At 42.4% G+C, this 15,722-nt stretch overlaps 1 protein-coding gene and 1 long non-coding RNA gene across 6 annotated transcripts in view; one reads left to right on the forward strand and one right to left on the reverse strand.

The window, feature by feature from the left end:
* Positions 1-678: 678 nt before the first annotated feature.
* exo1 (exonuclease 1) lies at positions 679-15,169 on the forward strand. The gene is made up of 13 exons (XM_086121439.1): positions 679-721; positions 3,545-3,719; positions 3,831-3,950; positions 4,936-5,059; positions 5,722-5,859; positions 6,186-6,398; positions 7,476-7,663; positions 7,786-7,888; positions 8,126-8,345; positions 9,548-9,737; positions 9,973-10,465; positions 10,579-10,656; positions 14,698-15,169. Exons 2-13 carry the CDS (start codon positions 3,559-3,561, stop codon positions 14,875-14,877), a joined length of 2,208 nt encoding a protein of 735 aa, XP_085977565.1. The 5' UTR covers positions 679-721; positions 3,545-3,558; the 3' UTR covers positions 14,878-15,169.
* LOC147199515 (uncharacterized) overlaps positions 4,002-15,722 on the reverse strand; it is a 28,494-nt gene continuing 16,773 nt past the window's right edge. For 2 of the 5 annotated variants that reach the window (XR_015101971.1, XR_015101968.1), the window contains 2 exons: positions 6,737-8,264; positions 4,002-5,849 (listed from right to left, as the gene is read on the reverse strand). This is a non-coding gene — a long non-coding RNA (uncharacterized LOC147199515). Of the gene's footprint in view, positions 5,850-6,736; positions 8,311-9,524; positions 9,609-15,722 lie in introns of those variants that run through there. The other 3 variants (XR_015101969.1, XR_015101967.1, XR_015101970.1) reach the window with 2 other exon arrangements.

The raw sequence follows: 15,722 nt of genomic DNA on the forward strand, positions 1-15,722 counted from the left end.
CGGTGGTGTGTGCTTCTGTTGTCTGCCATGCATATTTAGTGGCGGTTGTGGCATGAATGTGGCCTCGAGGTTCTGACAGCGCACGTCTGGTGATGGTTTGAGGGCATGATTACATATTAATTTAGTTTTATTATCGACAATCATCCCCATTGCTTTCACTCATCTTTGTAAGCAACTAAACTGTGGTTCGCCAAACTGAGATTAATTTTAAATGGCGCAAGAGGACTTTAATTTTAAAACCGGATTAACTAATTTTAAACATCGTTTTACTAAACTGAATGGTTTGTTTGTCTAGGTGAGCCCTGCGATTGGCTGGCAACCAGTTCAGGGTGTACCCCGCCTACACTGGAATAGACTCCAGCACGCCCGTGACCCTTGTGAAAATCCCCAACTTCCTGAAGATCGCTGGGCTAGGTTTCACTATGCCCGAAACCCTCGCGAGGATAATGAATGAATGGATATTATATATTCATGAAAATTCAATTTCATTTTCCAGTTTCCCACATTCCAAAAACAGAAACCGGAGAACCCGGATAATCAGACATACAGTGATGAGGCGCGCTTCCAGTGACGTATAGGACTCCGCCTCTTCCGCCTTTTTATCCAATCGTAGCCATTCTTACCCATTTACCGCTAAAACTAAACTACCATATACCCCGTCATTTCCTTGTGCATTGCAGTCAGTCAGCTACGGATCGGAGTGTGAATTAACCGAGAAGAGGTATGTTTTCAAAATGCTTCTTTGTGCTATTTATGTCGGACTGCCTTTCTTACTCATATCATTTATTCATATTACCAGCGAAAGCAAACGGTCAAAGCACCTAATTTGGGTTCCATACCCCGTGTCATGGTTGATGCGCTGATAATTCTGTTTACTCTGACACACGTCCAAAACGATGAAAATGTTTCATACTATTCTTTTCCTCACTGACTGGCTGGTCACGACTATAACTGCTCTACTCCTGCACCGACTTATGTCTAAGCATTCCAATCGTGTAAGAATAAACCATTTTGCGAGGACATAATTTTTCTTTTTTGCGAACGTTACTACATTTCACAGGAGTGTACAGTAAATTTTGCATCGTTTCAGGAGGTCCTGAACACTCAACAAGGTTTGATTACTTATCCGTTGGCAATCAGAATATCGTTCACGTTTTCCCCTGATCAATCCCGTGTGGGAAATTTAGAAGAATTAAAGTCACCTGCGTCGATGACAAATGGTCCGCTTTGTAGGTGACTGATGAACGAAGAGAAACATAAATTAAATTGTATCGAATGCGTCGTATCTGGACTTGTAGTGATTTGAATTGTACACTTGAAGAAAATGTCCTGGTGGTTAAGATATAACAACACAGTCGAGCTAAAAATAAGTACAGTAAGCATCTTGATTTGATGTATGGGATAAGGTGGCAGATATTCGCCTCCTATTGGATAATTGATTTCAGATGGACACGTTTATACACCACACACAGTGCTGTTCAAAATAATAGCAGTGCAATGTGGCTAACCAGAACATCCCTGGTTTTTAGTGTATTTTTTATTGTTACATGCCAGACAAGTTACCAGTAGGTGCAGTAGATTCTCAAAACAAACAAGACCCAGCATTCATAATAGGCACGTTCCGAAGGCTGTGCAATTGGGCAAATAGTTCAAAGGGGTGTGTTCAAAAAAAATAGCAGTGTCTGCTGTTGACTGTACAAACTCAAAACTATTTTGTATTTCCAAAAAAAGGTAGGATTTAGCAATCCTAATATTTAGTTGCATGACCACAGTTTTTTTATAACTGCTTCACATCTGTGTGGCATAGAGTCAACCAACTTGTGGCACCTTTCAGTTGTTATTTCACTCCATGATTGCTTAACAACATTCCACAATTCATTTACATTTCTTGGTTTTGCTTCACAAGCAGCATTTTTGATATCACCCCACAAGTTCTCGATTGGATTGAGATCTGGTGATTGGGCTGGCCACTCCATAACATTAATTGTATTGGTTTTCGAACCAAGACTTTGCTCGTCTACTGGTGTGTTTGGGGTCATTGTCTTGTTGAAACACCCATTTCAAGGGCATGTCCTCTTCAGCATAAGGCAACATAACCTCTTCAAGTATCTTGACATACACAAACTGATCCATGATCCCTGGTATGCGATAAATGGGCCCCAACACCAGAGTAGGAGAAACATGCCCAGACCATGACACTTGCACCACCATGCTTCACTGTCTTCAATGTGTACTGAGGTTTGAATTCAGAGTTTGGGGGTCGTCTCACACACGGTCCGTGGCCCCTGGACCCAAAAAGGACAATTTTACTTTCATCAGTCCACAAAATGTTCCTCCATTTTTCTTTAGGCCAGTCGATGTGTTCTTTGGCGAATTGTAACCTCTTCTGCACATGCCTTTTTTGTAACGGAGAGGGATTCCTGAAAATAAATTTGTTTCACACAGACGTCTTCTAACTGTCACAGCACTTACAGGTAACTGCAGACTGTGTTTGATCGTCCTGGAGCTGATCATTGGCTGAGCCTTTGCCATTCTGGTTATTCTCCAGTCTATTTTAATAGTTGTCTTCTGTTTTCTTCCACGTGTCTCTGGTTTTTCCACTCATTTTAAGGCATTGGAGATCATTTTAGCTGAACAGCCAACAATTTTTTGCACCTCTTTATAGGTTCTTCCCTCTCCAATCAGCTTTTTAATCAAAGAACGCCATTCTTCGGAGCATTGTCTTGAACGACCCATTTTCCTCAAATGCATGTTCAGCCTGTGCTGGCTTCATCATCCTTAAATAGGCGCCACCTGATTCACACCTGTTTTTTTCTTCCCCAAAATTGATGAACTCACAGATTGGTTGCCACACTGCTATTTATTTGAACACACCCCTTTGAACTATTTGCCCAATTGCACAGCCTTCGGAGCGTGCCTATTTTGAATGCTGGGTCTTGTTTATTTTCTGAGAATCTACTGCACCTACTGGTAACTTGTCTGGCATGTAGCAATAAGAAATATACAAAAAAACAGGGATATTCTGGTTAGTCACATTGCACTGCTATTATTTTGAACAGCACCGTATATGCAAATCCGTCGGTTCCAAATTGCGAGTATGCAGGGGTCCACCGCACAGTGCATCCCGCATAATTGCAGACAGACATCAACAAATTCATTTATTTGTAATTTTTTTCCGTGAAACTTTTCTTTGTTATTTGCTGAAAAAACTCACCTATTGCTGTTTTCTGCACAGACCAAAGCAAATAAAATGTATTACTTTGGTGCTGTGTTGTGGAATCTTGGCTAAAATGAGTTGAGGGGTTTCACTTGACAAAAGTAGTGCTTTACTTCCATCTTGTGGCATTGTGGGCACATCACCTTTTTGACAATGGGGCATCAATTATACGCAGATTATCGCAATTACTTGGTTCCTCACCAATAGCAGGGGAACACTGTATTTCCAAAATCCCCCAGCTTTACTTATCATAAAAAAATGTACTGAACATTTGCTGGAAATGTACCACCCCTTTGCAACCCTAATTATTTGAAGTTTGTGTTTCAGTGTGAACTCCGAACATGGGCATCCCTGGCCTACTGCAGTTCATCAAAGATGCAGGAGAGCCAATCAATGTGAAGAAATATAAAGGCCAGACGGTGGCTGTAGACACATACTGTTGGCTTCATAAAGGAGCATTTTCATGTGCTGAGAAGCTCGCTAAAGGAGAACCAACTGATCAGTAAGTGTATTTGAAGATATATTGGTTGCAAAATCTTTGTTTGTTGTAATCTTCGCAAATTGAGATTTGCGAGTGTGTTAATGTTTGTTTTTTGTATGTGCCCACTTCTAGGTATGTATGGTACTGTATGAAATATGTGGACATGCTGGTTTCCTTCAATGTGAAACCAATTCTGGTATTCGATGGACGTAATCTTCCTTCAAAACGAGAAGTGGAAAAGGCTCGCAGAGAGTGAGTTTAAACTTTGCAAATACTGTATATGAATGGAGATCAGATGCTGTAGAAGTGTTGGACTCTTTATTTGGGCTGATATGGATATACAACTGATATGGAGTTTTGGGGCCGATGCCAATTTTTGGCAGAAAAAAATTGAGCGAATAATTTAAATAGGATGAAATACATAATACATGCATTTGAGTGGGCGTCAATTATATGCAGATTTTCGCTATTGATGCACAGGCCTGGTCCTTATTCTCTGGGAATAGCGGGGGGTCAACTGTAAATATATTGCAGGGTCTGACACCCTTTCATGTTGGTGGCCAGACAATGAGCATAGTTGTGGTAAAAACTGTCAGAACCAGCACTGGCCTTGATTTAAAATGAGTAATTGAATTGTTAATTTCATCAAGTACAATAAAAAGATGTATCGATATTGAAGATGTTGTTTGCAGTTGTATTTTTACTTTGTGTCCAGACTTTACGAAACACCTTGTAGAACACAAAATTAAATGAATTTTTAAAAAAAATAGATATAATGAAACAAATGTCGAGTGGCCAAAAAGAAAAGTCCCAATCAAACTGTGTTTGTCAACTTATTTTGAGTGGAAGTGCAAAGTGGACTGGCTCTGGTTTTTACTTTGGAAAATGGCAATACATTTAATATCACAGTATTATTTCTGATATACAGTATCTGAGTTAAAACTTGTGGATTTCAACATTGCTTATTGTAGAGAAGATGTGATGAAGATATTTGTAATATGTTCCATAGAAATAACACATTAAAACAAGTGTCTTTGTCATTGTAGCCTGGCAGTATTGATTGAAGTTCTATTGCAGCATCAATCATTTTCCCCACCGAAAAATCAAACATACTCGCATTTAGCTTTAATCCTGTTTTTTGTTGAGCTTTGATACGATATATTGAAAGAATAAATGTCATTGTATTTGCAAAATATATACCATCACTGTGCATATACCGTATCCATGTGCCCCCCAGGCGTCGAGAATCAAACCTCCAAAAAGGCCGGCAACTGCTACGAGAGGGCAAACTTTCTGAGGCCAGAGACTGTTTTACCCGGTGTGTCAACATCACTCCAGCCATGGCACATAATCTGATTAAGGTGCCCACACTCTCTCTTGTGTTCCTGCTTTCTTCTGATTTGTGCCCACGTAGTGCTATGAACGTCTGGTGTAGTTGCTCAAACAAGAAATGTTATTTTGCGGTCTGATCAACGTGATACCTTTTCAATTTTGCTGTACATGAATCCCACTTCAACAAGAGATCTTGAATAAGAATACACTACAATGAGATAGAGGGAAGTGAAAGTAAGTCAATTTAAAGCTGCATCCCAACAGTGAAGAGTTTTCAATATACTTTTTGCCACCAGTTTTATTTCTTCAGTCTGATTATCAAATGCCACTAGGTTTTAATATATCACTAACAACCACATATACTGTAAAAATAGGATTATAAATGACACATGTCTGTGGGTGTGTAATTTATTAGAATGTAAACTACGTCAATATGAGTTAATGTCATTTTTGTATGGATTGTTCTCAATAGGGTTGTAAGAGGTACGGTACACCCTGGACTGATCACTAGTCACTTGACAGAACACAGACAAGCAAACATACATTCTTGCATTTACATTGATGAACTGTTAAGGGTCTTTTAGGAGGAAAAGTGAGTATCCACTTCATGTCACGCTCCAGACTTATGGTACAGTAATGCGAGTCGCGAAGAAGTAACACTCTTCGCGGTGTATGTGTTTTGTTGTCCAAGGCCGCGAGGGCGAGGGGAGTAGATTGTGTCGTGGCCCCATATGAGGCTGATGCTCAACTGGCATACCTGACCAAGTCTGGTTTGGCTCATGCAGTCATCACAGAAGACTCTGACCTTCTGGCATTTGGCTGTAAAAAGGTATTGAAAGAAATGAAGATCAATTAATGCTCAGATGCGATAGACACTGTGGGAGAGGTGTTAATATGAACCATAAACTGTAGCTCTCGCACTGCTCTATTTCATATTGAGGGCTCTGTCTCTCAGCTATAGTTTTAGCAACAGCACCCAGTGCAAAAGTACAATAGTTACAGTACAGTAATAATTCTATGAAGCATGGCCAAGAGGTGAGCTACATTTTGTACTCGGCAACAATTCAATCAAAAGGAGTCACAATATGTTGCTGTCCTATGTATGACTTGCCAGATATCATCACAAGTCAGACAAGATCTTTCATAACAACACAGGTGATCCTAAAAATGGACAAGGAGGGAAACGGCCTGGAGATTGACCAGCGCAACCTTGGTCGATGTCGCTCCCTGGGCAACGTTTTCACGGAGGAGAAGTTTCGCTATATGTGCATACTCTCCGGCTGTGACTACCTGGCCTCTCTGCATGGTATTGGCCTGGGCAAGGCCTGCAAGCTGCTGAGACTGGCAAAAGACCCCGATATCCTTAAGGTGAGATCACTTTCCATTCATATGTTTCACTTTGCATATGCACAAAAATGCCTAGGTGGCGAGGGCAAAGAGGAAATCACCGAGAACCAGGCATGCATGCACTGAAACACAATGAGATGCAGATAAATAATGGGCAGATTCTCTGTAAAATAATCTGGGAAACTCCACACAGAAAGGCCTGAGCTGAAATGGCATATTCAATTTAGGTGCTACCTATTGAATTATCAGAAATATTGAATGTGTAAGGCTAGTTTCTGTTTCACCATTTCTATTACCTTTGCACGACATGTTGCAGATACAAATTATTACCATTCATTTTCTGATCCACTTATACTCACATGGGTCATGGGCGTGCTGGTGCCTATCCCAGCTGTCTTCGGGCAGTAGGCGGGGGAAATCCTGAACTGGTTGCCACGGCACACAGAGACGAACAACCATCTGCGCTCACACTCACACCCGGGGACAATTTAAAGTGTTCCATTAACCTGCAATGCATATTTTTGGAATGTGGGACGAGTACCCGGAGAAAAAACACGCAGGCACGGGGAGAACATGCAAACTTCATACAGGAAGGCCGGAGCCCGAATTGAACCCTGCACCTCTGCACTGTGAGGCCTGGGTGGTAACCAGTGGACCACCGGGCCGCCCTACCAAAGTTTGTTCAATGAAATGAACATTCTTCAATTAGCAATCACATGTTATGGCCAAATTATCTAGGAAAAGAAGAAAGTCAGTTAGATGTAGTATTTCATATTGAATTAGTACAGTCCTGGTTTGTTTTTGATTTGTTTACGACTGTCCAGCCATGCAAAGTTGCAGGGTTACATATAGCACCAAATCAAGTCTTCTACACAGCGCCAAATGAAGGGATTGTCACGTGTCACAAGAAGGCATGATTATAGCCTAGCAGTTTTTTTTTGCACAAATATTTCCTGTAATTATGACTTTAATGCTGAGTTAGTAATACTGTAGACTGCAGCACATTCCGATTTGCGTTCAAATTCAGGTGCTGAGTTACCACTCTTGAAGCGTTTGGCATTACTTGTTTTGCATTGTGCCGTCTGCTTTTGGCGTCAGGTGATCAAGAAAATGGGCCAGTACTTAAAGATGGATCTCGCAGTCCCCGAAGAGTACATCAAAGGATTTGTCCGAGCCAATCAGACCTTTCTTTACCAGTTGGTATTTGATCCTGTCAGCAGGAAGATTGTCCCCCTCAACCCGTATGCAGAGGACATCAACCCGGCCACTCTCAGTTATGCTGGAGTGTATCCTACACGCTCGTGGGATAAATCTGAATTGCGGTTTAAACGTTTTCGGAAACTGCAAATTTCTCAATAGTTTTCTACCCACTTGGGCAGCACAGGTACCTTAACTGTATCGGATGTAGGCCTGTCGGAGAAGACACAGCCTTGCAGATGGCCTTAGGGAACCTTGACATCAACACAATGGAGAAGATTGATGACTTCAACCCAGACAATCCTATGACACAGGTACCTGATGCGTTCTTTTTCCCCCGTTACCAATCAAATGGCTGACAATGTCAGCGCGACAATTCCTTTCAACACAAAGAGGCGCGCGGGTGGACCCGAACCCTCCCTATCACACTGGAAGGTGAAATGGGGAAAGAGAAGTGCAAAGGTTGATGGCCACGGTCAAAGAGGCTTGTTTTAAGAATAATGACAGAAATGCCCTCTTTGATCCAGAATAACTCCCAGATCTCTCCCCAGCTGGCAAAACACCGCAGTCGCAGCTGGAATGAGAGCAGGGTCCCCGGTCCTGCTGGGCTCAGTATTTGGAGTAGTAGTGGGAAGGTGACGTCGATTGCACCGGCCCAGCCTTCTGCCTCCCCTGACAGGCCCCCGTCCACTAGGGGGAAGGAGAGAGTCATCAACCTGGCTACGGTCAGGCTTCCCTGCAAAACCGTGCAAGTGAAGAGACCGCGAGAAGGTGAGACAGTCACATGAAGCTGAAATACATCCTGGCATGTATTTATACTGACAAAATATTTACTCACTGGAAAAAAAATATGTAACATGTCTACCAGCCATTTTTTTAAAATAAAGTTGAATGCATTCATGCATCAAAACAACGCGAGTATGGTTATCTTCTCACGATTCTGATCTGAAGTTGTGGCAGAAAACCTTAATTTTGAGCAGGGGTCAACCAACATGGTGCCCGTGCGCACCAGGTAGCCGCCAATGACCACAGGCTTTGTTGTCAAAGTGATCATTCAAAAATATAAAGACTTGCCAACACTTTATATGAATAAAGTATTGCACATTGATATTAATTATTCCTACATTGGTGGAATATTATTAGAATTAATAATAATATTAATATTATTATGAGAAATCATGAACATGATCTGTCTTCACACACACTACAAGTAAAAAAATTGAACACTCATAGGATGCCATCCGGTTGGCATCAGGCTGGCTGCCCAGTAGGGGAACAGAACCTGACACTCGCCACAGCTCGAGCCCGCCCACTCCAACCATATCCTAATGACTGACTGAAGTTTACTCCTGGAGGTGCTTTGCCAGATTAGATTTGATGAAAGCAATGTCAAATTGTGTGAGAATGATGCTAAAGAGAAAAGTGTGACAGCTCGTGAACCAAAGCATCCGACATCATGTGGTCAGCATGTTTGTGCAAATGGAACGGACTCCTTACTTTTTTATTGATGGTACCTGCTGACAGAATTAACAAGCTGAATTGTGAGATGTATTTGTGTGTTGTTCAATTTAAGCCAAATGCTACTAACTGGCGGTCAGAACTGTGACTTTCTCTCAACTTGTGAATGGTTGATTAGCAATATTGTATGCGCCTTGTGAACTCTGCCTGGACAGGCTCTAGCTCAACCACCAATTATTTGGGCGCATGAAAAAAATTATTTCATTGGATAATATACATGTCATGTCTTTCGGTTCATGTTGACCCTTTCGGGGACAGCGGTTACTACAGTGGACAGCTTATCAGGTTACAGGGTGCATGAAAGGGTTCAATATCCCAATAATATCGATATAGCAATGGTCGACACCCACACGGGATATCAACAATTTTTTTCGATATTGTGCAACCCAAATGGAAATGATTTTGGTTTGTGCACTTTGACTGCATTTGCACCTTCTTCTCTCTCCCTGCCACAGACAGGAGTCTATCAGATCAAGATGTTCTGCAGCAGTACTCCTCCGTTGTAAAGCGATCCAAGTCAGACCAGCAGCCAGAAACATTAAAGTTAATACCAATCGGTCTGCCACGGCCACGCAACCGCTTTGCCACATTCCTGCAGAGGAGGAACCAGGATGTCGATGACGAAGACCAGGCCATGAGCAGCAGGTGATCTTTTTTTTTTTTTTTCCATTTTTACCTTGAACAACAGGAAGACATATTAGCAATGGTGATATTCATATTGATGGTATGTTTTAATAACAGTCTTTTGTCTTCAGTAAAACTGCTGGAATCACCCCCCCCCCCCCCCCCCCTCAAACCGATACCATTTCTCAACAATAGGGATTTAAATTTTTGTATAAGTATGCAGCAAGATTAAATCTCTCTTTGTTTCCACATGCAGATTCTTCAGCAATTCCAGTTCAGCTGCCATCAATATAAAGGAATCTGCTCAGGTGGGTTTCGGTCAGAGTGTGGGGCCCCAAGCTACAAGCCCTCTTGAGCACACTTCCATGCCCGACTGCTCAGAAGGGCCCGAAGCTCCAAGCGTGGAAACACCCAGCCCACCCCCTTCTCCGAATCGCACATCCCCCCATTCAGGCAGTCAGGGCCTCAGACTCTTTAACTGGTCAGACAGTTCGCCCCCGACTGATCGATCACAGACACTGAAGTCTAGTTTAGGCCTGGATGGCCTGCAGCAGTTCCAGTACAAGAAGGACCGTCTCTCCTTATCCACTAAGTCCTCAGTTCACAGAAGCCCAAAAGAGGAGGACAACCTCAAAGTCTCTCTTTCTTCCCAGGACAGCGCCTATTTTTCCCAGTCCCAGCCTTCCCTTGTTTCTTTATACAAAGACAAAACACTCCACTGTGGCCACAACTTCTCCTGTTCAGTGCCCGTAAGTTTGTACAAATCTATACATCCTGTGCAGTTAAGCCGCCTTTCCACGTATATGAACAGATTTGCATGATTTTGTGCCTGATGTTGAAATAGTATTTCACGTTATCTCAGGAAATTGATTCTGAGTCCGAGCAGAGTCCCACGTGCGCCAACGAAGCCGGGGATACATTTGGAATGTTACAATTAAAGGTGGGTTTATCGAACTGCGGCACCATATGTGAGAAAATTTGAATTGTGTGGGGTCCTCGGTTCACAACGGAGTTCTGGTCCTAGTAGGGGTTGATTGATTTGATTTGCCAATACTCACTAATCTTTCTTGCGTCACGGGCAGGTTTCACATAAAGACATGTATACAGTGAATCCGGAAAGTGTTCACAACACTTCACTTTGTCCACATTTTATCTTACAGCCGCATTCCAAAATGGAATAACCCCCCTCCAAACGGCCACACACACCACCACAGAATGACAATGTGATTTTTTAAAATTTTCTGTAAATTAATCCATCCATCCATCCATTTTCCGATCCGCTTTATCCTCACAAGGGTCACGGACGGGCGTGCTGGAGCCTATCCCAGCCGTCTTCGGGTAGTAAGCAGGGAACACCCTAAACCGGTTGCCAGCCAATCGCAGGGTACACATAGATCGGGGGTTGGCAACACGCGGCTCCAGAGCCGCATGCGGCTCTTTAGCGACATCTAGTGGCTCCCTGGAGCTTTATAAAAAGTTTGAAAATGGAAAAATATTTTAATAGTAGGCTAATATAGCTCAAATAGATATAGATACATGTTGCAGCTCCAAAAAAGCAGAGCTGTGATGTTGGTTTTTTAAAACGCACACTTTATTTTTGCTTTTAACAGTCTCGACAAACACAGACACGTCTGCGTCCGACTCCGTGCCTTCTCTCATCTCGTTCGACTCGAGAGGCGTTCAAAGACAGCCTCCGAAAAACTGAAATTAATGATCACTTCACTGACACAAAGAAATGCGAAAGTAATGCACCAAAACAAAAAATCAAGCGAGGAAATCACAAAATAAATTCTATGGGGCCGTTTCTGAACACACAACAAAGGACTGAATAACATAAACAATTCTGAGACAGTCCAGTCTCCTACATGCTTACAGCATATGTTTCCTTCATTGTAAGTTTTATAGAAGGCTTTTATTTGTTTGCGGCTCCAGACAAATTTTTTTTTTTTAGTCCTATATGGCTCTTTCAACAGTTTGGGTTGCCGACCCCTGACATAGATGAACAACCATCCATGCTCACAATCACACCTCAGCCCAATTAAGAGTGTTCCATCAACCTGCCTTGCATGTTTTTGGAATGTGCGACTAAACCGGAGCACCCTGAGAAAACCCACGCAGGTACGGGGAGAACATGCAAACTCCACACAGGAAGGCCAGAGTTGAACACTTCACCTCTGCACTGTGAGGTGGACACGCTAACCAGTCGACCAAGGTGCCACCTTTGTGAATTCATTCCAACAAAAAAAAAGAAGAAATCACATGTATTTGAGTATTCGCAGCTTTTGACACAGAGCTCCAAATTGAGCTCATCATGTTTCCACTGATCATCCTTGAAAGTTTCCTACAGCTTAATTGGAGTATAGTTGTGGTAAATTCAGTTGATTAAACACAACTTAAAAAGATAAACACCTATCTGTCTACACAAGATCCCATAGGTGACGGTGCATGACAGCTCAAATCACGCATGATGTCAAAATAATTGTGTGTCGACCGCCGAGACAGGCTTGTTTTGAGGCACAAATCGAGGGAATAGTATTCCTGCTGCTTTGATGGTTCCGATGAGTAGAGTGGACTCGTCATCTGTAAACGAAAGAAGATCCTAACCAGTAGGACTCTTCCAAGAGCTGGCCTACCATCTAAACTGAACGATCGTGGGGGAAGGGCCTTAGTAAGGTGACCAAGAACCCGGTGGTCCAGTGGTCCTTTGTGTGAAGAGAGGAGAACCTTCCCGAAGGGACAACATCCCTGCAGCACTCCACCAATCTGGCCTGTATGCTCGAGTGGCCAGACAGAAGCCACGCCTTCGTAAAAGACATATGGCAGCCCACTTGGAGTTTGCCAACAGGCGCCTAAAAAATTTCACACCAGGAGAAAGAAAATTCTCAGATGAGCCAAAGATTGAACTCTTTGGTATGAATCCCAGGGGTCATGTTTGGAGTAAACCAGTCAGTGATCATCACCTGACCAATACCATCTCTAAAGTGAAGAATGGTGTTGGCAGCAGCATCGTGCTTTTGGGATGCTTCTCAGCCAAAAGAACTGGGAGACGAGTCAGGATGGAGGCAAATATGAATGAACAATGTCCAGAGACATCCTGGATGAAAACCTGCTCCAGAGTGCTCAGGACATCAGATTGGGGTGAAACTGCCCAAAGACAGATGTGCCAAGCTTGCGGCGTCATCTTCAAAAAGACTTCATGCTGGGATTACAGTCAAAAATGCATCCACAGTAATGAGCAAAGGCCATGAATACTCTGATGCATGTGACGTTTTAGTTTACTGTTTTTAATAAATTTGCAAAAATTTCCCCAAAACTTTTTGGGGTGTTGTGTATGTAATATTTTGAGGGGGGAAAATGAGTACAGTTTTCACAGTTGATGCATTCCCAGCCGTCGTAACTCCTCAGTAAATTTGCCGACTGGAAGACGAAATGCGCAAAACGCAGGATTCACGCTTTAAACATCGATGTGGAATAGTGGAGTCAACTAATTGATTCATTGGTTCAACCCCTAGTTCCTACAATGACAATGTTACAAATTTGTCCACTAGCTGTAATGCGGTAATGCACCCTAATCTATCACTTATTTACATAATGCAATCGTGACGTCAGAAAGTAAATATTTTCGGGGTGGGGGGGGGGGGGGTCACTTGCCCTTGTGCCATGTGAAGATGGGATTCATACGCTGCTGTTAAATTGACTTCATTGCACCCTGTTGGCAGCCTCCAGATATATTTTGGTCTCGTCGTGAACCGAGGATGGCCTCTTTTGTTTATTTCATGTCATGATGGTCACTGTCGCAGCACGGTGAAAGACTGGTTGAGCGCATCTGCCTCACAATGCACAAGAGTCTAGTTTCGAATTCCTTCTTGTGTGGCATTTGCATGTTCTCTTTGTGCTTGCCTGGCTTTTCACTGGGGACTCCAGATTCCTCCCACATTCCAAGAAACAGCATGTTACGCCATTAAAAAAAAAAAAAAAAAAAGATAAACCACCGGTCTCAAACAATAGGCCCTGGGGCTAAATCCAGCCCTCTGTATCATATCATCCGAAATGAAAGACAATTTTAGTGGCAGCCTGTGAAAAGCTCTGGTGAGCACTGTGCCCCAAAACGGGAAAGCGACGGTCCGATCAAGGTTTTATGCTGCTGACTTCGATACCGATCATTCATGAGTGAAATCGGCCAATACGATCACCCGGACGAACTGCACATTTTTCAATTTTAGGGGAGCTTCTAGCTATTTATTATGAATTGAGAGATCATATTTTTAAATTAAAAAAAAACATTCATATCCAAATTTCCATCTCTTTGCTATTGAAAAACAGGACATGAATTCAAATTGACAGTACATAAAAACAATTGCATAAGCATATCTTATGATTCAGTTCCTGTTTTGGTCAGGAGCATGCGGTGTTAAAGATATTGGGAGGGGAAGCTTCACTGCACACAGACTGGTCTCGTCTTGGCTGCAGGCTGTAATGTGTGAGCTGGGTTTGATCATCTTTTTTGTTTGTGTGTTTTGTTTTCGTGATTGGCAATGAAAGGCATTTTGGATAATCGGCAATTTTTACATTTTCCCTTGGTGGTGTTGTCACTTTTTCCTCCCAGTGATTTCGACATTACTGGCTGTGTTTTGAATTATTTTGAGGGGACAGTAAATTTACGGTTACGCAAGCTGGGCACTCAGTGCTTTCCATAATCAGGATAAGGACCAATAGCGATGTGCCAAGAAGTATCCCCCTCCTCCATACAGCGGTATTGATGTCTGCAGTGCTGTCACTAAAATCAGTCTTTAAAAAATGTCTTATTTTCGTTCTAAAATGAGATGACAACATAACTTGGAAGGGAATATTTTTGGGCAAGAAAATGATGTGGTATGCTTGCATTTTATATGTGATGGTATGTGTGGTACAGTATATGGATTTTTCCACCCCCTCATTGTCTTCTTTCTCCTTGTTTCCCTTTCCCCATTTCATCACTCAGGTCACAGGTCTGTCGAAGCCCAAGAAGCTTAAAAGTCTGGTTAAAGCCACAAAAGTGCACGCATTGGGCCCAGCAAGGGCCAGTGGATTGAGGAAGAAATCCTCCACAAACAACGAGAACAACCCTAGTTTCCAGGCCACCATCAGTAGTCTGTGGAAAAATTACAGCTTCAAAAAGTAACTTTTTTTGGGGGTGGTCATGTTTTTAAGTAATAGAAGCATAGTCTTTGAATGCAAAACTGATCGCACTGTACTTGAACCCTGCTGGATTGGAAGCCAGATTGACTGATTCCGACTCCATTTCTGTAAACAAAGTGGTATTTTGACTGATTGTGGCTGTGATGCTTATATCCATGACTTGTAAAAAAAAAAAAAACCACACACACACACACACAAAACAAAAAACCCTTGTATTTGTTTTGTGTGAAAAGACGACGTCTCGCAAGAAAGGAGAGCCGATGTCTGCGCTTGAATGCAATCTGTTGGCTAGTTCACAGCAGACAAATGCCTCACAATCAGCCACCTTATGAATATTTCACATAGTGCTCAGCACTTTTTGTTTTGTTTTTACAATAAAGTTATGATATGTTTTGTCTATCATACCGTAAACACCGAAGGAAGTGGGGTGGCATAGTATTTTTTTGCAGTCAAAGAATGTGTCAGGTAGTGGAATCGATTGTTTGAGTGTTGACAGAAAATTCCCGGCCTGCATGCATGCACAAGATTGTGGCGATAATAATTATAGTTGGCTCGGTATTTCGAAGGTTTCCTCTGTCTCTGTGGAAATGACTCTGTAATGAATGAGCTCTCAAATGTGTGCAGAATGAACTTAAAAGTCCTACTTAACAGATGGGGTGGTGTGAAATAGGACTGGTTTATTTTCTGATCCATTTTGCACCAAGTAAAATGAATCTACCTCCAGATATTCAGTGACATTTGTTATTGATGATACAGGCACCGACCCCCTGTTTTCTACAATGAGTTTTTCATGCAGGCTGTTTGGGGTCAGTGTTAGTCCTGGGCTAA

This window comes from Hippocampus guttulatus, chromosome 10 (assembly GCF_054856545.1).
Source record: "Hippocampus guttulatus isolate MCC_2025c chromosome 10, RoL_Hgut_1.0, whole genome shotgun sequence".
NCBI classification, from domain to species: Eukaryota; Metazoa; Chordata; class Actinopteri; order Syngnathiformes; family Syngnathidae; genus Hippocampus; species Hippocampus guttulatus.